At 40.5% G+C, this 18,030-nt stretch overlaps 1 protein-coding gene across 2 annotated transcripts; it reads right to left on the bottom strand.

Annotated features, from left to right (window-relative positions):
- Nucleotides 1-760: 760 nt before the first annotated feature.
- LOC307025071 (uncharacterized protein) lies at nucleotides 761-14,487 on the bottom strand. 2 transcript variants are annotated; one of them, XM_079659654.1, is made up of 2 exons: nucleotides 14,310-14,487; nucleotides 761-1,699 (listed from the first exon to the last, which is right to left on the bottom strand). In XM_079659654.1, the coding sequence occupies exons 1-2, from the start codon at nucleotides 14,376-14,378 to the stop codon at nucleotides 1,022-1,024; spliced, it is 747 nt and encodes a 248-aa protein (XP_079515780.1). In that variant the 5' UTR covers nucleotides 14,379-14,487; the 3' UTR covers nucleotides 761-1,021. The 2 variants fall into 2 exon arrangements, with proteins under 2 accessions (XP_079515780.1, XP_079515781.1); XM_079659655.1 differs by having other exon boundaries at nucleotides 14,328-14,487.
- Nucleotides 14,488-18,030: the final 3,543 nt, after the last annotated feature.

Below are 18,030 nucleotides of genomic sequence, written 5' to 3'. Positions count from 1 at the left end.
AATGGCAGTTAGAGCAAAGCTTGTTAAGCTTTGGGAAATACACTGTGTAGGGGAAATTGGAAAATGGTCAGAACAATGTGTGGTAAATGTTTTCTTTTTTGTGTGTGTTATAGTCTGTTTTTCTTTAGTTTTTTTCTTATGGTTTCTGCTATGAATGCCCTAGAGTACGGCAATATTTTAGCACCTTAATCGATGTCCAGCTTGCACTTCAGCTCTCCATTCTTTCAGTAAGAAATCTTCAATGACGACTCGATCTACCCGCCCTGGGTTGCATGGCTGCCAGGTCAACTTTATCAGCTGGAACTGTAAGGGCCTTAATCAACCTGTAAAGCGTAAGAAAGCCCTCTCCCATCTTCAGAACCTCAAGGTAAATATTGCATTTATCCAGGAAAAACAATTAAGGATTTCAGACCATTCCAAACTTAAAACTCAGTGGGTGGGTGAGGTGTATCACTCCAAATTCAATGGTAAAGCTCGAGGCACTGCTATACTTATTCACAAATCCGTACCCTTTGTTGTATCTCAGATCACTGAAGATGTTACGAACTCAGACACTTAGGATGTAGGACCCAATTGCACGACCCGGGAGACAGAGGTAAATTATTTGTAAGATACTTTATTTTTCCAAAATACATCAATATGAACAACAAAAAAAGGTCACTATCAAATCTCAAGTTTGAGATGAAAAAAATAGAGAACAAAGTGAAAGCGTTCACGTAGTGAGGAATCAAAACCTTTCATGAGCACAGAGAGCATAGACCTGAAAACAGCAAGAGACAATACGAACTGACACTGAACACTGGGAGACAGGGGAATTTAAGCACATAAGACACAGGTGGGAACAATCAGGGGCGGGGCTGACGCTGATGAGCACGGGTGACAGGTGAAAACTATCAGGAAATTAGACACACCAGGGAAACTAACGACAGAGAGGAAAACACAGGGAGAAAGACCAGACAATACACAAAGAGGAAAACATGACAAGGAGAACAGCAAAACACCCACTACCAGACACACAAAACTAAAAACGTGACACAACACAAGAATCGTGACAGAACCCCCCCCCCTCAAGGGACGGATTCCAGACGTCCCATTTTTTTCCAAAAGGGTGGGTGGATGGGGTCTGGAGAATGGGTCCGGGATGACAACCAAGACGCAAAGCGCAGTCCATGTTGGGTGTCTCGGGCGGACGGCCCAGGGGCAAGGCAGAGTCCATGATGGAGTTCTCGGGCGGACGGCCCAGGGGCAAGGCAGAGTTCATGGTGGAGTCCTCGGGCGGACGGTCCGGGGGCAAGGCAGAGCCCAGGATGCAGTTCTCGAGTGGACGGCCCGGGGGCAAGGCAGAGTTCATGGTGGAGTCCTCGGCTGGGGAACTCAGGAGACCGGGATCTAGGGCGAAAGCCGCTGGGAACTCAGGAGTCCGGGCACAAGGACGGGCAGGAGCTGATGGAACCCCTGGCGGGTCAGGCGTAGACAAGGCCCTGGACCGAACCTGGGCTGGTGATAATGGGACCCACGACGGAGCAAGGTCTGGTGTCGATGGGAACCGAAACAGGACAGGACACAGTGTTGGCAGGAAACTCGGCGGAGCAGTTGTCGGCTGGACCTCCAACGGCACAGGACATAGGGTTGGCAGGACCCCAGGCAGATGAGTAGTCGACGGGGCCTCCAACGGCACAGGACATAGGGTTGGCAGGACCTGAGAATCACCAATTGATAGTGGGAGGAGACATGAGTTGTGTTCTAGACCCAAAGTTAAACCGCTCTTCAGCACGACCTGTGCAGTTAACAAAATGTGCATTGAGTCTGCAGTCACACTAAGAAACTCTGGGAGCTGTAGATGCGTGGCGCTTCCTCTTCCCGTCAGCTAGGCAGTACTCTTTTTTTTCCCCTGTACACCAATCGCACTCACGCATTGATTACTTTTTTTATTGACAAACGTCTTCTTCAGATTCTAAAAAATTGCTCATATGATGCTATAATAATATCAGATCATTGTCCTTTGATCATGGAGCTATGCTTTGAGAATCAACCAACGCGTTCTCGATCTTGGAGATGTAATACTTACTTACTATCTGATGAAACCTTCATAAAATGCATATCTTCAGAAATTGGCATATTTTTTAGATTGATATTGATAAAGACATGAAATGGAGTTCTATCTGGGAAAGTCTTAAAGCATATACTGTATAGGTGGGAAAATAATCTCTTATAGCTTCAAAAACAAACAAAGAAGGATGCGCTTGCTGGAGTTGACCTGATTTTAAATTTGGATCAGAAACATTCTGCTTCTCCATCTCCTGATTTATATAAACAGAGATTATGTTTACAGTCAGAATGTAGTCTTCTTTCTACTAGACGGACTGAACAGATGATTTTAAAATCAAAGGGATTGGTTTATGAGCAGGGCGAAAGAGCATCCAAAATTCTTACTCACCGATTGCGGCGCTCAGAGAGCTCACGACTAATAGCTCAAATCAGAAATGAATCTGGCCACCTGACCCATGATTCTGGTGAAATCAACAACACATTTAAGAACTTCTATAGTAGACTTTACGAATCCTGTAGGAATAAAAAACTGCTAGATACTTTTTTTGAAGGCATTTCTTTTCCCACTTTAGGCGATGATGCTAGGGCATAATGTTGGAACAATGTTATCAAAAACATCTTAAGAAGGTTATTACCAAACATTTTAAGAATGCTTTTAGAGAACGTTATCCTACCTTTCAGAAGAACATTCTGGGAACCAAACTAAAACTTCCCGCTGAAAACATTCCTAGAACAATGAATGGTAACATTCTCAGAATGTTTTTAGAACCAAGGATTTCTAGCTGGGAGAGAGGCAGATTAATAATACTCTAAAGAGAATGAGATGTTGAAGTCCAGCCTTTATTTGTCAGATAATCTGAGTGTTGCATGATTTTTTAAATACATTGTAAAAGCTATAACCAACAATGAAAGGAATTCCCAATGTAGTTAAATCTAGTTACTTTTTTGGTAACACTTTGATAGTCCATAGTTAACACTCTATAAGTCATCAGTTGCCATTCAACAACACTGTTTCAACAGACAAGTAACATGCATTCAACTAACTGCCAGTAGAATATACATTAACCATTAGTTGATGATCATCAGATAAGCAACTAAAGTTTAGTTGACTATTACATTAAGCATTAGTTGATGATCAACAGATAAGCAACTTTAGAGTTTAGTTGACTATTACATTAAGCATTAGTTGATGATCAACAGATAAGCAACTTTAGAGTTTAGTTGACTATCTGTTGATTGTCAACTAATCTAGAGTTGACTATTAGTATACTTTTAGTAGGTTCTCCACTAAGCGTTTGTAGGCATGTGTTAGGACTATCCAATTAAAGTGAAAAACAGTTGAGAACAGTAGAAAGCCTATAACCTATCAACAGAACACATACATTCATCCACTAATTATATGCAACAGACATGGGAATAAAGCGAAATGTTTTGCACAACTGATCACGAACACTGGATAATTGAAGTCAATACCAGGCTATAAAGCACAGTAGAACAAACACTGTACACAGCATATCAGAGAAAGAACGCTTTTTTATTTTAATAATATACTAAAAGTAAAAACACCGAACAGTTGTGAAATGGTAAAAAATAAAGTTTGAAACACATTATCTACCAGCTGGTATTCAATACCAGGCAAACGGAAAAAAATCACTGCACTCCAGATTAAATTAGGGCTGTCAAGTTAACGCGTTAACGCAAAAAAAAAATAACGCCACTAATTATTTTTACGCGATTAACGCATGTGTATTTTTTGTTCTCGGCCGCCCCGTAGTTTCAGAGTGCATCGTACATCGCGATGCATCTTATAAATCGAGAAATGTCCACACCTCTAATGCTCATCTCTTATGGCTGTTTGAGCTGAACCTGTAATGAATAATGAAATATAAATAATGTTCTCACCAGTTTTTACCACCAATATGTTTTTTATCAATAAATAGCCAATTATCTAACTAGATTTGCACACTGCGCATACAGGCACACTACCTAGTACCTACTATAAAATACAACACATGTTCTAAAACAAATGGGAAGTCACACACATTCATCCAAGTTGTGGTCCCTTTTCAAGAGAAAATATGTGAGAAACACTATGGCTCACCCTGCAACTAAGACACTGCACTGAATACAGACCACAACAATTATTGGGGGGCAATAACATTTATTGACATTAATGTATTCTTTATTTTTCAGTGTCTTCCATCTCAGATGTGGTGAGAAGATATCGGCGTGTCCTTAAACTGGTGCAGAGAGGCTTCAAGATGACCAAAGCTTTTAAGAAAGCTCATGTTTCCAGGAATGCTGCGAAAGACACTGCAGCAATTGCTGAAGTATTCCTGGTGGACAAAAGTGTCCTTGACCAGTTTAAGGGTAAAACCAAATTTTTAAAATTAGCCCAACTCTATCAGAGAAAAATAGTCGGTGAACTCGCAGAAAAGATTGCTGAAATGAAAAGCAACAAACAGCTCATCCCCTTTTCTGCCAGGTAATTCTGAATGTGGGTTGAGCGTTGTTGTTGTAGGGGGGGAGTTTTTTCATTTTGGAAAGCTACTTTGGGGAAGTTTTTTGGCGACCTGTTAATAATTATGTTTAGATGTCCTTTAGTAGGATTGAATGTGGTTCACAACTGTTCAGTTTTTACTTGTAGTATATTATTAAACTAAAAAAGCTTTCTTTCTCTGATATGCTGTGTACAGTGTTTGTTCTACTGTGCTTTATAGTCTGGTACTGACTTCAGTTATCCAGTATTCGTGATCAGTTGTGCAAAACATTTCGCTTTTGTCTGTTGCATATCATTAGTGGATGAATGTTTGTGTTCTGTTGATAGGTTATAGACTTTCTACTGTTCTCAACTGTTTTTCACTTTAATTGGATAGTCCTAACACATGCCTACAAACGCTAAGTGGAAAACCTACTAAAAGTATACTAATAGTCAACTCTAGATTAGTTGACGATCAACAGATAGTCAACTAAACTCTAAAGTTGCTTATCTGTTGATCATCAACTAATGCTTAATGTAATAGTCAACTAAACTCTAAAGTTGCTTATCTGTTGATCATCAACTAATGCTTAATGTAATAGTCAACTAAACTCTAAAGTTGCTTATCTGTTGATCATCAACTAATGCTTAATGTAATAGTCAACTGAACTTTAGTTGCTTATCTGTTGATCATCAACTAATGCTTAGTTACTTGTCGGTTTGAACGATGCTGTTGAATGTCAACTGACACATGTCAACTGATGCACTGTTGACATGCTACTAAATGTCAACTGATGACTTATAGAGGGTTAAATATGGACTATCAAAATAAAGTGTTACCAAATTTTGTATAAGTTGAAAATGTATGCAAGCTAGATTTTACCTAATTTGTAGATGCAATTACAAATAACTTTTTTTCTTTTTGTTATTGTAGGAGAAACACTGTTGAAAATTGGTTTATGTTACGCTCTAAGATCTGACAGCATGCATGGTGTGGAGTTTCCATGTCAACACACACACACACACACACACACACACACACACACACACACACACACACACACACACACACACACACACACACACACACACACACACACACACACACACACACACACACACACACACACACACACACACACACACACACACACACACACACACACACACACACACACACACCTCTTAAGCACAGGGACTTAAGTGGCAAACACTCTGCAGGCCTCCCCAATTTTCAAGGCGATTTCCTAACTTGAGAAAGAGCGGGCTGTGAATAATTGTGGTGCTCTTCATGCTTGTGATAATAATGTTATTCTAAAGGGGTGAGAGTGGTACAAATAGTGGAAAAAACACTTAGAAACGCTAGGACATGTGAGAAACCACACATTTTAACTTAGCGCTAAATTACTCATCTATTATGGGCTTTCATTTACAATTAAAGCAACGTAAGTGCTTCAGTAACACCCGTTCTGTTTCTCACACACACAGGCCATGTGGTGGTGAGCATTAGTGAGCTTGAGAAGAACCCTATTTAGATCTTTATTTGGATTTTTTGCGAAGTCACCGCGAGCAGGATTTTAGATTTAGATTAGTGCAATTATTAGTTGTCCTTGCAGACCAAAAAGGCTATATTGCAGATTAAAAAAGTAATTTTAACTGCTACTTAAATGTATAACAATAAAACACACTTGGTTCATTTTTAATATGCCACATGATTCTTCATCATTGTGAAAATTGAGAAATTGATTAAACCATCTTGTCCCAGTCTCAAATGTTAGCATGTTAGCAACTGACTCATCACAAAAGCAATTTTTTTTATTTAGGGAAGTTAACACTATTTAAATATGTAACTCTTGTACAGTAAATGCACAATAAAGCATGCTTTCTTAAAAGTAATCTCACCATAGAAACAGGGATTATTTAACAACCAAAAGATGTTCTGATTTTACGTTTTGCTACCACATTGTAACACTAAGGTAAACCAGCTCCTGCAATACAAGAACAATGCAGAATCTTATTGCTATGTTCATGCTGTATGTGTTCAGAGAAAAAGACAGATCACTATGGCACAATCAGTAGACATGAACTCCATATAGTATGTTAGGGTGATAACACAGTAAGGGACTTCTGGATGTGTCTGCGGAACTGCATAGGGAATTGGAAATCATGAAATTGTGTTAAGCACATAAATCTGCTCCTAGTTAATGCTTTCCATTTAATCAGAGTAAATAACCGTGCTTTACTTAGTGATCGTGTGTGTGGGCGGGTGAGTGTAGCTTTGTGTGAGACAGAGGGAGGGAAAGTGTGTATGCTTTCAGTGTTTTGTCTGTGGTTTGAGTGCCCACTGCCCAGACTATTCTCTCATTGTGTGTGTGTGTGTGTGTGTGTGTGTGTGTGTGTGTGTGTGTGTGTGTGTGTGTGTGTGTGTGTGTGTGTGTGTGTGTGTGTGTGTGTGTGTGTGTGTGTGTGTGTGTGTGTGTGTGTGTGTGTGTGTGTGTGTGTGTGTGTGTGTGTGATACCTCAGAGAGTGCTCATCTTGCTGTCTGTGTATGATCTGAATAATGCATCAGGAGATTCCCTTCCTCCCTCTTACCTCATTTCTTATCTCCTTCACTCATCTTAACCTCAGATCTCTCAATCATTTGCTTGTTTTTCTAATATTCACCTAGTTACCATGAGCTTTGTTCTGCGTCTCATCCTCTTCCATCAATCTACATCATCGCCCCTACCTCCCCCCTCTCCCTTACTCCCCACCCTCCATCACTCAGCCCCTCCCAAGCCTACTCATGCGTAAGGTAGTGGGGTGAAAATGCTGTGCTCTCAGTGCAGCCTCGGCACGCAATAGTGCTTTGATCGTGTGAGAGGGCCTGCAGACATGATGCAGCCCCACATGGCTGTGGCAGGGAGCCACGGAAGAGAGGAGGGGGTGAGGAAATCCCTACTGTCCCCGTTAAACACGACAAGGGGTCTCAGCTCAGACGAAACCATGGCAACGTTTCACACTGATGAGGGATTTTTTCACCGACATCGACAAGGGGAAGGTCACCAAGAAAAACAAACAAAGCGACTTTCCATCCATTTAGCAGAGCTCCTAATGAAATCTGGTGGTGGACATATTTCATACCTCAGACACAAAGGTTCAAGTCAAGAGATTGTCTTTGAATATTTAATAAGCAGAAAAGGATCAAAACATTACAGAGTGACATGTTCACGCCAAGAGTCTGCGCGGCCTGAATTAAGATTATGCTTGTGGTGAATCTGGTAACTTGGATCTGTTGAAACACCTGCATCCTTCAGACTGCTTACCCGGTATAAAACTACTCCCCATCTGGTAATACAGAGCTATACAGTTAGTTTTAAATTAAAACATAGCTTTGTATTATGTGGGAAAGAAGGACTCAGTACTTTCCCTCTTTCTTGTTAAAGACACATGAATCCAAAAATACAATCTCTAGTACAGAAATCCCCTCGGCTGTGTTGTGTGGTTTTGTTGTCTTGAACAGGAGGTGCAAGGCTTGGATGAGGCCCTTTTATTACGTAAAATAAACGCCCTGATTGACAATCTTGAATCTGGAGTTGAATCGGGTGTGATCACATGGTGTCCCTCGGCAAGTGTGGGAAATAAATAGATATTTTCATGCAGTCCAGCTTGAAAAAACCTGAAGCCGTCCAGACGAGAGAATTAAGCATTTGAACTTTTTTAAATAACTAAAATTACGTATATTGTGTTCACCTGAAAAGGACTTTGGGAGCTATAAACATTACCTTTCAGGGACAAAGCTGAACATTGATATCAAAACCACAACATGTTTTAGTAGTAGGTGGATGGGTAAAAAAGTTTTAGACTTTCACACTGATGAGCGGTTTTTTCACCTCAATCGCCAGGGTCAATCATCAGGGTCAAGGTGAAATGGCTGCCACTCACACAATGCCGATCTTAAAGGGGGGGAGGAAGGGGAAGGTGACAGAACACACCAGGAAAAACAAACAATGCCGAGCGACTTTCCATTCATTTAGCAGAGCTCCTAATGAAATCTGTAGCTCAGAAATTCCCATGGTGATATTTCCTTTAAACACATTGATTTAAAGTGGTGATTACTGCGATGACTGAGGGTGGAGGAGTGGGTTCAAATCACACCCATCACTCATTCTCTTTTGATATTCAGGCCTTGGTGCTCAAAGGGCGTCCAGCCTGCTCCCCCACTTCCCCCGGGCCCCCCGCAGCCGGGCTTCCCACACCTCTGCTGCTGCTCTGGTTTCAGGGGCAGGTAGTGATGAAGTCGTGGCCCTGTGATGTATGTTCCTCCGGGGGCCGGGCGGTGTGGGCCAGCCGCTCAGCCAGAGAAGGCCTCTACGTCTCAGACGGGTTAACGTCTTGTGTCAAGCTCTGGCCGCCATAGCTGCAGTTGTGATAACAATGTAATGACTTTTCTACCTCTGATTACCAAAGAGTACCGAAACATGCAGGATCAAAGTAAATAAAACAAAGTAGCACCTTCGGCTAGAATAATAAACCCTCTCAGAAGTGGTGCATGCTGGGAGGATTACTCATATTTTTTCATCTAATTAGGACAATACATCATTTCAATTTAACACGGTGGAATGAGGCCAAATGGAGAGGCCCAGGTTACTCAACATGCATGGGAGCTTATGAGGGGCCTAGGAAAATGAATCAAATACATGAAATATACTGTATGTTCAATTATTTAAACATAAACATGACCATTTCTATGGTTAATGGAAGTAATTGCACATCTTGAGTCATTAAAAGACAGGAAATCAGTCAAGATCTATTGCAGTTTCTATTTTAAATAGACATTAGAGAGGGAGAGTGTGTCATTCTGTTTGAATATAGGGTTCCAGATTCAGTGTGCATGTTTCTCAGAGGGTGCAGGTGTCTGTGTGTGTGTGGTCCCATAGTCGAGGTGCTCGCGGTATTGAGATGTGGGGGGGGGGGGGGCTTTGAGTGAGGAGGCCTCTTGGAGAACCATCACTCGCAGGGTTAATATCTGTTTCCCATCTTTTCTAAGTGGCTCTTGAGGAACTGCGGGTTTCCCCCATTTCATTTTCAAAAAGGGTAGAAAGAGGAAAAGAAAGCCCACTCTTATGAAATTACAAGCACTTGAAAAGATCTAATGTGGTCTTAATTGTCTCGCTGCAATTGACAATGGTGTGGAGGGAAGCCATTGGGCTGTAGGGGGGGTGTTTCTCAAGTGTGTTTCAAATTACAATACAAGTTCTGCAGAAAATGGGTTCGGCTGTGTTGTCTTGAACAGGATAAGGAGTTGAAAGGCGTGGGTTTTTCATGAAAGAAATTCCCTGAATAAAAGTCTTGAATCTGGAGTTGAATCTGGTCTGATCACATGTCCCTCGTAGTGTGGGGAATGAATGGATATTGTCATGCGTCCAGCTTAAAAACATCTGAGGCTATCCACACAAGAACATTACGCATTTATCGTTATTTAAAGAAGAAATATGTGTTATTTATCTGACAAAGACATAGGCTTTGGGAGCTAAAAGCATTGCCTGTCAGGAACAAAGGTGAACATGGTGTAACATTGATATCAGAAGCACAAAATTATCCTGAGGAAGAACTTTGGGTGGATGGATGTATCAAAAAAGTTTGGACCTCGACGCAGGATAGCACTGTTTTTGTTTCCAACCCACAGTCCATGCTGATTTCTCTTATTCATGACAACAATCTTCTCCTAATCCTAACCAAATGGCTTGTGTCTTTAAAATGGAATCGCAGTGGATGATACAAAATACTTTTGTCATTAGTCTGGATGTATTGAAATATATAATGACTGGGGTAGTATGCACTATATTGGAATAATAAAGATAGTGACTGTAAAAACAATAGTCAGAAAAAAGGACACATTTAGGGCCATTATCCCAGCTTTCAAATATCTAAGGACTTCAAAACAGGTAGCAGGTCATTATTTCTGAATTGAAGGACTCTATAATTCTATGTGTGAAATATGTTTAATTCTATGGCACAAACAAATGTGCCAACAGATTTGGAATTGTTTTTGAACTGTTTCAAACTTTTTATCATGAAGAAAAATAAGAAACTCTTCTTTTAGCTGCAGATGTTGCACACCTCAAACGCCAACAAGTGGTTTTTCTCTCTAGACGAGCTTTGGGAACCCACAGAAACAGAAACCGGGGCGATCCCTAAAACTGCTCATGGCCACCCCTGCAGCCAGATTCCTCCTTTGCCAGCTGCTGAAGCCTAATTAGCCATTTCAGGAATCACCACCGCAGAGGAGATGTGTTTCCACGTATGTGAAAATCCCTCAGCCGTCATTCACTTCAACATGTTTCCCACCCTCCGCGATACAAATCTGCATATGGCACACATCTGGGCCTTCATTCATGAACACTCAGGGCACTGAGGTGGTTATCTGATGAGAGGAACACACAAGGAAATCTGGCTGGCCTTTTTGCTTACTGTGTGACCGACTCCATGTTGACAGAGAGACGTTTGAGAAATAAATGTGTCTCGGACCCCACAGGGCTGAATCAGTTTGGTGTACACAAGTGCTTTTGTTATGTTCCTGTTTAACTGTGAAAAGAAACGATATTGCGTCTTCTAGCACGAGCTGAAAGAATGACAACAGTTTGATTATTTAAAAAATGAAATGAAAGCACTGCCTCTGGTTTACAAGGGATTTACAGCTTACAAAAATAAAGAGACAGATGCACACGCACACACACAAATGCTAACAAAATGATCTCTAATTGGATTAGGGCAGCTCTTTGGGCTGATGCACTGACCATGGAGGCCTTGTCCTCTGATAAGTAGGGATCTAACCAGCGCTGGTTGTCTGTGTACTGACCTCCACAGTCGCTGAGTGTCCACTGACACCTGACACAGCCAGCTTACTCTCCCCACCGGAGCCTAATGTCTGCTGAAGGCGGAGACCACCATCCCCTCTTTAGTTTGGGTGCAGTGGGCCGCGTACACATAGGCCAAGCAAGTCTGTCACCCTCCACCCACCCACCTCTCATTAGGAAGGATAACCTGTTCTGTGCAAATGACTCTTGCTGTATTCAATGTGGGTGGTGGCTCAGGGGTTTCCCACTCACTGTGTCTCCCTGGATGATGGTTAATAATTAGGCCCAGGGCTGTGCTAAAATACCCCCAAAGTCTGGTGTGGGTTGGATTTATACAAGCATTTAACATTATGTGGCTTTTAGAACAATTTAGAAAAATTATACCCCACCGTTAGTGGTCTTAAGTTGTGGTTTTCCCCATTACATAGAGCATGTGCACAGCAAGAGCATGTCGCAGCGTGAGTCCTGCATGATATTAATAGTATGCACGGCAGCAAATTTGGCCGGTACGTGGTTAACTCAGAGACCCCACAAACAGCGCTGCAGTTTTCCCATGCTCTATATATATATAACTTATCCATCTCAGTCAACAGGTTTTGTACCTGGGTGAGCTGCAAGACATGTGATGAATAATGCTTGTTAAGGGCCCAGATGGAAGTATTATAATCACAGATCAATTTCCAGCTAAATCATCAGAAATGCTGTTAAAAAGACTAATACAATGAGAAAAAGGAAATGTATTCCTGAATATGAGGACTTTTTGTGATGTAATTCATAAAAGTGAAACAATGCTCTATTCACTGAACAAAAAAAAGACCATGAATTTTGGCAAAGAAAAGTTTAAAATACTTCCATGTTTCAGCAAGATAATCCTCACAAATGAATACCACATTTCATTTTTAAAGCATAAAATGGTCTCAAGGACAAGCTCGGCTATAAATGATCTACACATCACTGATATACACAGATTACTTCCTGTCAAAGTTAACCAAGGAACAAAAAGTGCAAAAGTCTAACTCATTTCCAGGTTTAAGGACTCATTCCTGCTGCACTCCATGCATTGACTTATGAACACATGCCTGCCAAACTAATGACATTCCTATTCCTCTGTAGGGCTGATAAACAGTTGTATTCATTTGTACGTATTGTCGTTGTGAGCATATCAGCACAACTCTACACAGCAGAGGGTCGAGCCTTCTGTAAAGTGTTACATTCCAAACACACAAACACACACACTGGCTGGTCTTCACTTCCTAGACAAGTAATGAGTACATTGTAGTGAAGTTGGAATGGCTCAAATGTATATTTTATGATGCTTAATCCTTGAGTTCCGTGAGTAGAAATATGAAAACAATTAGGAAATTAATCTTTCTGAGTACAAAGTTAACCAGCGGTAATGTTTCTCAGCTGCCTTGTGTTTGCCTCATGAGTTGGGACAAATACAACTCCATCAAATGTAATCAAGTGCAACAAGTTGATAGTGTAAAATACGATGAAAAGTAATCGATCGCAGCTCTGCAGGGGTAAATTGAAGCATAGCACGCCACATTCATAGCCAGCAACAGGACGCTTGTCCGTTGGGATGAAATAAATCAGAACTTAATAGAGTGGATGCTCAGTCCTACTATGTCATCAAACAAATATCAAATGTTCAGAGTATTTTGTTGTTTGCAACGGAAATTAATAATTATTTATCTTTTTCTCCCCTTATAGTTCACCAAGGAAACAAAAAATGATCAATCTCTATTTTTATGCTCATGCGCCTCTGACAGTCCCATCCAATTATGGTTAGAAAAAGTCTGGGGATGAGGCTCATTACGATGGGTGGAGAAGTTTTCTCTATTCATCTCCTTCACTTTTTGACAGATGCTGTAATTCACAGTGTGAGGGGAAGATTGGTGCGTGTTAAATACCGAGCATAGCCTACACTCTCATTCGACTTAGCTGGTGGTCCCTCTGAATTATGGTTAAGAAAATGTTTTGTGCATGTGTGTGTTTTTAACTTTTTAGAGGACAGAAAGAACCACTTTGGGCAAAACCATCCTATAAGCCTCCATTATGTCCTATCTCATGTGCTGTCTATGAACACCACATGTTGCTGGTCAACGGCAAAAAAAAATACGACTTTGTAAATCACTTGTGGCAGGTTTACAGTACACTTCCCTCACTGCGTGTCTGTCCTCTGCTCTCTGTGTGTCTGCTCTTGCACAAACACACACATAAACACACAGATAAAACCACACACATACATGCGCAGTAACCACTATGAGACACCATCATTCAAGTATTCAAGGAGATATACTGACTGTAGACGGCACGGGACAACACTGGTGTTCAGTTTGATCGGAATCATAAAAGGGATCACACGCAAAAGTGTCCTCATGTCATAAAGCTGACATCTGTCATCACTGAAATTAACAGCACATTACCCTGAATTTAAAAGCATTGAAAGACTAGATTGCGCTACATTGAAATACTCTAAAAAAAAAAGAAAGACTGAAATGATGTTTGAAATGTTTGTCTATCTATGTATCCAAAGCCTGATATATCTTATTTCTCTGTGCAATACAGCTCCATTTCCCCCAAAATTCTATTAGTGGGGTCCTGTATGCTCCTATTCAGGTTCATATTTTGTTCCTCTGTGACCTGCTTTTATTTTTCTCATAGCCTACTGCAGAACAACACACTACAGGAAAGGGACAACCCTAAAAACACAATATGGCCTCTTTAAAAACATATCAATGAGCCCACCAAATGACATACAACTCATCATTATGATGAACAATCAACCTTTAGTTTATTTTTGATTAAATCCCGAAGATATCAAACTGTTTCTGTATAAACACTTAGATACAAAATGTAAAACTTCAGGTGCATTTGCATTTGTTTGGTTTACCATTGGGAGCATGTGATCTCAGGAGCATGAATGGAGCTCACACACCTGGTTCAGTCCTCTCACCTTGATTGGTCTGATTGTGCCTGAGTCCCGGGTTGCGTTCCAATAGTCCATTTAGCTTAGGAACCTTCCTAACCAAGTGAAATGACCCGGAAGTACGTCAGTGGCAGCCATGTTAAGTGCCGTTCCAATTCTCCAAATGAAAGGAAAGGAGGTTTCAAACTTTCTTCATAGCCTCCTTTGGCTTAGGAACCACTGGACCTCCCTTACCGAAAGGAGAGGAAAAAATGCTGCCCCACAATGCCTTGCAGCCGCACCCCTTGCGTCACACAACAGTCGGCCGTTCACGGAAACAAACGATTATGACGGAGAAATTATATCATGAAAGTTACGGTGTTTATTAAGCATTTTAAAACGTATGTGGTAAGTTGCCAAAGTGCTTTGTTTTGAACGTTCATCAGTATTATAATCTAAAAGAGAAAAATGAACTTTAGTTTTTACTGAAATGATCAAATAAAGTCAACATTTCACTGAGCTGTGTGGGGTTTGTTCAACTTTTAAAAGATGTTTGAATGGTGATGTACACAGTGATAGGTGTTAAGGACTAACGTTTATAATAAATATATTTGTATTGATTTTAAGATATTTTCATACAATCATACGTATTGGGATCATTTGTATTAATGTGGACCGGAGGGAGAGGGTGACGAGCATAAATTTCACTTTCCTTTTTTATTTCAATTACAACTTTGGTCATGAAGAATATGTTTCTCTGTTGTCCACGTTCATAAAGCATAAAGCAACAGCATCAGAGCACGGTGCAGAGTCTCAAGATGAGTCCCTCGTTCTTATTAAACATCCATGTAGTCCGTTGTATAGAACACTGTAGTTTCACCAGAGCAGCAGACGCACACAATGACGTCCGCTGGCGCATCATAAACACGCCGGATAGAGAAAGTGCATTCGGATTCTCTAAAGTACTGCAGTCTCTTCTCCTAAGTCCTTTTGAATTCTCCTATCCACTATCCCTTAACCCCGTGATGTTTCACTCAGAGGTCAAGGAATAGGAGATAGGGTTAGAATTTAGGAGCTGATTTTTGGATTATCGGAACGCAACCCTAGTGTCCACCCCTTAAAACGATTGTTGTTAAAGTATTAATAGTAATACTAATGTCTTGTTTTCCCTATTTTTCACGTGTGTTTTCTGTTCACATTGAGAAAAAAAACCTATATGTCATTACTTTGCTAAAAACTTAAATCTGTATCGTTCTTAAAGTGAAAAACACATATCGACAAGAGTTGTCTTGCCACTTCCACGATTCCTCCTGCCAAGAGCTTTAGCTATTTTCCGAAAAAATCTCTCTTTCCCGCAGAATAAGTCAAATATTTTATGTTAAGCGTGTGGGACCTCAAAATGAGAGCCAGCCCTGCTCATTAAACCAAGGAATAAAAGTTCTGTAAAAACTGATAATTGTTTAGTTAAATTTTCCATCAAAACAATGTTTTGAATCAATTATATCAAATTCAAACCATCAAAAATATTTCCTCAATAATCTGTTTGATTGGTCCCTGTTGAAAGAGTCAAAGACCACCGCTGCCTCAGAGCAATAAGGGATATAAATCTATATGTGGCCATGTGTTGAAACGCTCCATCAAGAAAACATACGCAGAACAGCTAGACATCTTTCAATCCGGGAAAACAATAAATTACATTAGGATTTCTCTCTCCAACGAATTGGCAATTGTGTCTGTTGCTAGTTAGTTTTTGTGTTTCTGCCCGGTGCCATTCTAAGATGCACATACTGACTGTGGTCAAGTCACAACAACACACACAAAAAACGATGGAAACCTCAAATTCTCTCAAATCCTACTGCATATCAAATGCCCCATAAATAAATCTCAGCAAATTCAACTTGAGATACCAACATCTTTATTATCAAGAAACTAAATGAGTGATTTAGTTGATCTGGCTCTGAATCTGGGTACAGAAAGTGCAAGAATATTCATACAATAGCCAGTATTACGTGCTTGAATGCAACATATACATGCATGCAAAGATCCTACAACTGGAGGCATTACATGAAAGAGAAGACATCTCAAAATATTTAAAGATTTCCTTGTTGATATTTCATTTGTATTATTAAGTTATTGAACATCTATAATTAGCAGAAAATACTTTAAATTATTTTATGTTTTTGTCCACAAAAAGCTGTTAACCTTGACGAGAACAGTAAAACTAAGTAGTGAAGTTGCGACGCCTAAACCAAACGTTTTAAATGACAAAGAGCTGGAGGGAGCTGCAGAATTGGTTGGCTTCTTAATATCATCCTGCACCATTCAAAAAAAAAGTCTAGCTAAATACTTTATAATAGCATATTATTCAAAGACAAAGTTTGACTTCACTATAATAACAACATTTCTACATCCAAGACTACATCCAAGACGATTATAAATCGATGAAAACTTCATAAAAATATGTAATGCAGAAATAACAAATTGATCAGATTATGAAAGAAAGACCAAGTAGCTTTCATTACAGTTATGGATGGAGACTAAATGAGCTCATACCAAGAACAATACATATTTCCACTGAACATTTCCTGGATAATAAAACCCTGATGGAGAAAAAAATGAGGAAAAGAGGGATTGATAAAAGAGACAATGCATCCCAGCTGAGTAATGTAAGTGGCAGATGAATTGAAAACAATATCCCATCCACAAGGCTGGGCAAATTCAGTTACGGATTTCAGCTTTAACCTATCGGATCCCTGGAGCTATTTTGAAGGGAGTGAGCAGGAAAGCAAACAGTATTAATCGTCAAAAAGTTCAAAATATCTTCCTGTCATAACAAAGGATCGAGCCCTTGTTCTGCGTAAAGTCTGCAAAATAATATTAAGTGCAGATGTGAAGGAAGATGGAGGCATAAACACTGGGCTCTGTCTTTTCTAAATGTTTAAAAATGAGCCCTAATGCAGAAGGGCTGTGGGTATTTGCCCAGCTGTTGGATAAATAAGCAGAGAGTTTCAAAGGCGGGATAACCTCCGCCAATGCCCATCAAACCAAACAGATGAGAGAGCGTAGTAATCTGCTCCATCCTCCATGGGACAACACTGACTCCAATTAGCCTTCAGCCCCAGATCCACAGGGGGATGTGGGTGGAGGTCTGAAGAAGAGAAGAGCTTACATTTTTCTGAATGCATTCAAAAGATAAGTGAGAGAATACACTTTATTCTCCTTTTTGGTGTTTGTTAAAAACATGTGTCCCTTTCTATCCCCATGCAGGAGCCTCATAAAGCTTGAAACCGTCTTGCCATGTAATGCAAAGCTTTCTAACTCTCCGTGTAATTAGATCAGTTCATCAAAGTAGATCAGCTGTTTTCTCTACAAACACTGATGTCACATCCTTACAATTCAACCCGCTGCATTACGATGCACTTTGTTAGTAGATGAGCGACTGCACCTTCACTCAAATTAGGAGCAAAAAACGTCTTCAATGTGCAGAATTCATTGGCAGCAGGATCCCTGTAGAAACATATAGGACATATTTGAAGAGTTTCGAGTGATGTTTTCACGACTGTTGAGCTCACTGGTGTTCGTTTCTTGCTGGATTGGAGAGGCTGGAGTGCACAGAGCCGTGATTAAAGCGAGGTGGAAGAAGAGAGCTAACATTCATCAGGGCTGAGGCGGGAAAGCTGATGCTGAGCTCCGGGCCAAACCAACAGGCTAATTCTTCATCTCTAGTTCTTTTCTTGGCCTCTCCTCCCTC

The sequence above is a fragment of the Notothenia rossii genome (assembly GCF_949606895.1).
Source record: "Notothenia rossii genome assembly, chromosome: 11".
NCBI lineage: Eukaryota > Metazoa > Chordata > Actinopteri > Perciformes > Nototheniidae > Notothenia > Notothenia rossii.
Note: the sequence above shows the minus strand (reverse complement) of the source record. Positions and strands in the feature narration are given on the sequence as shown.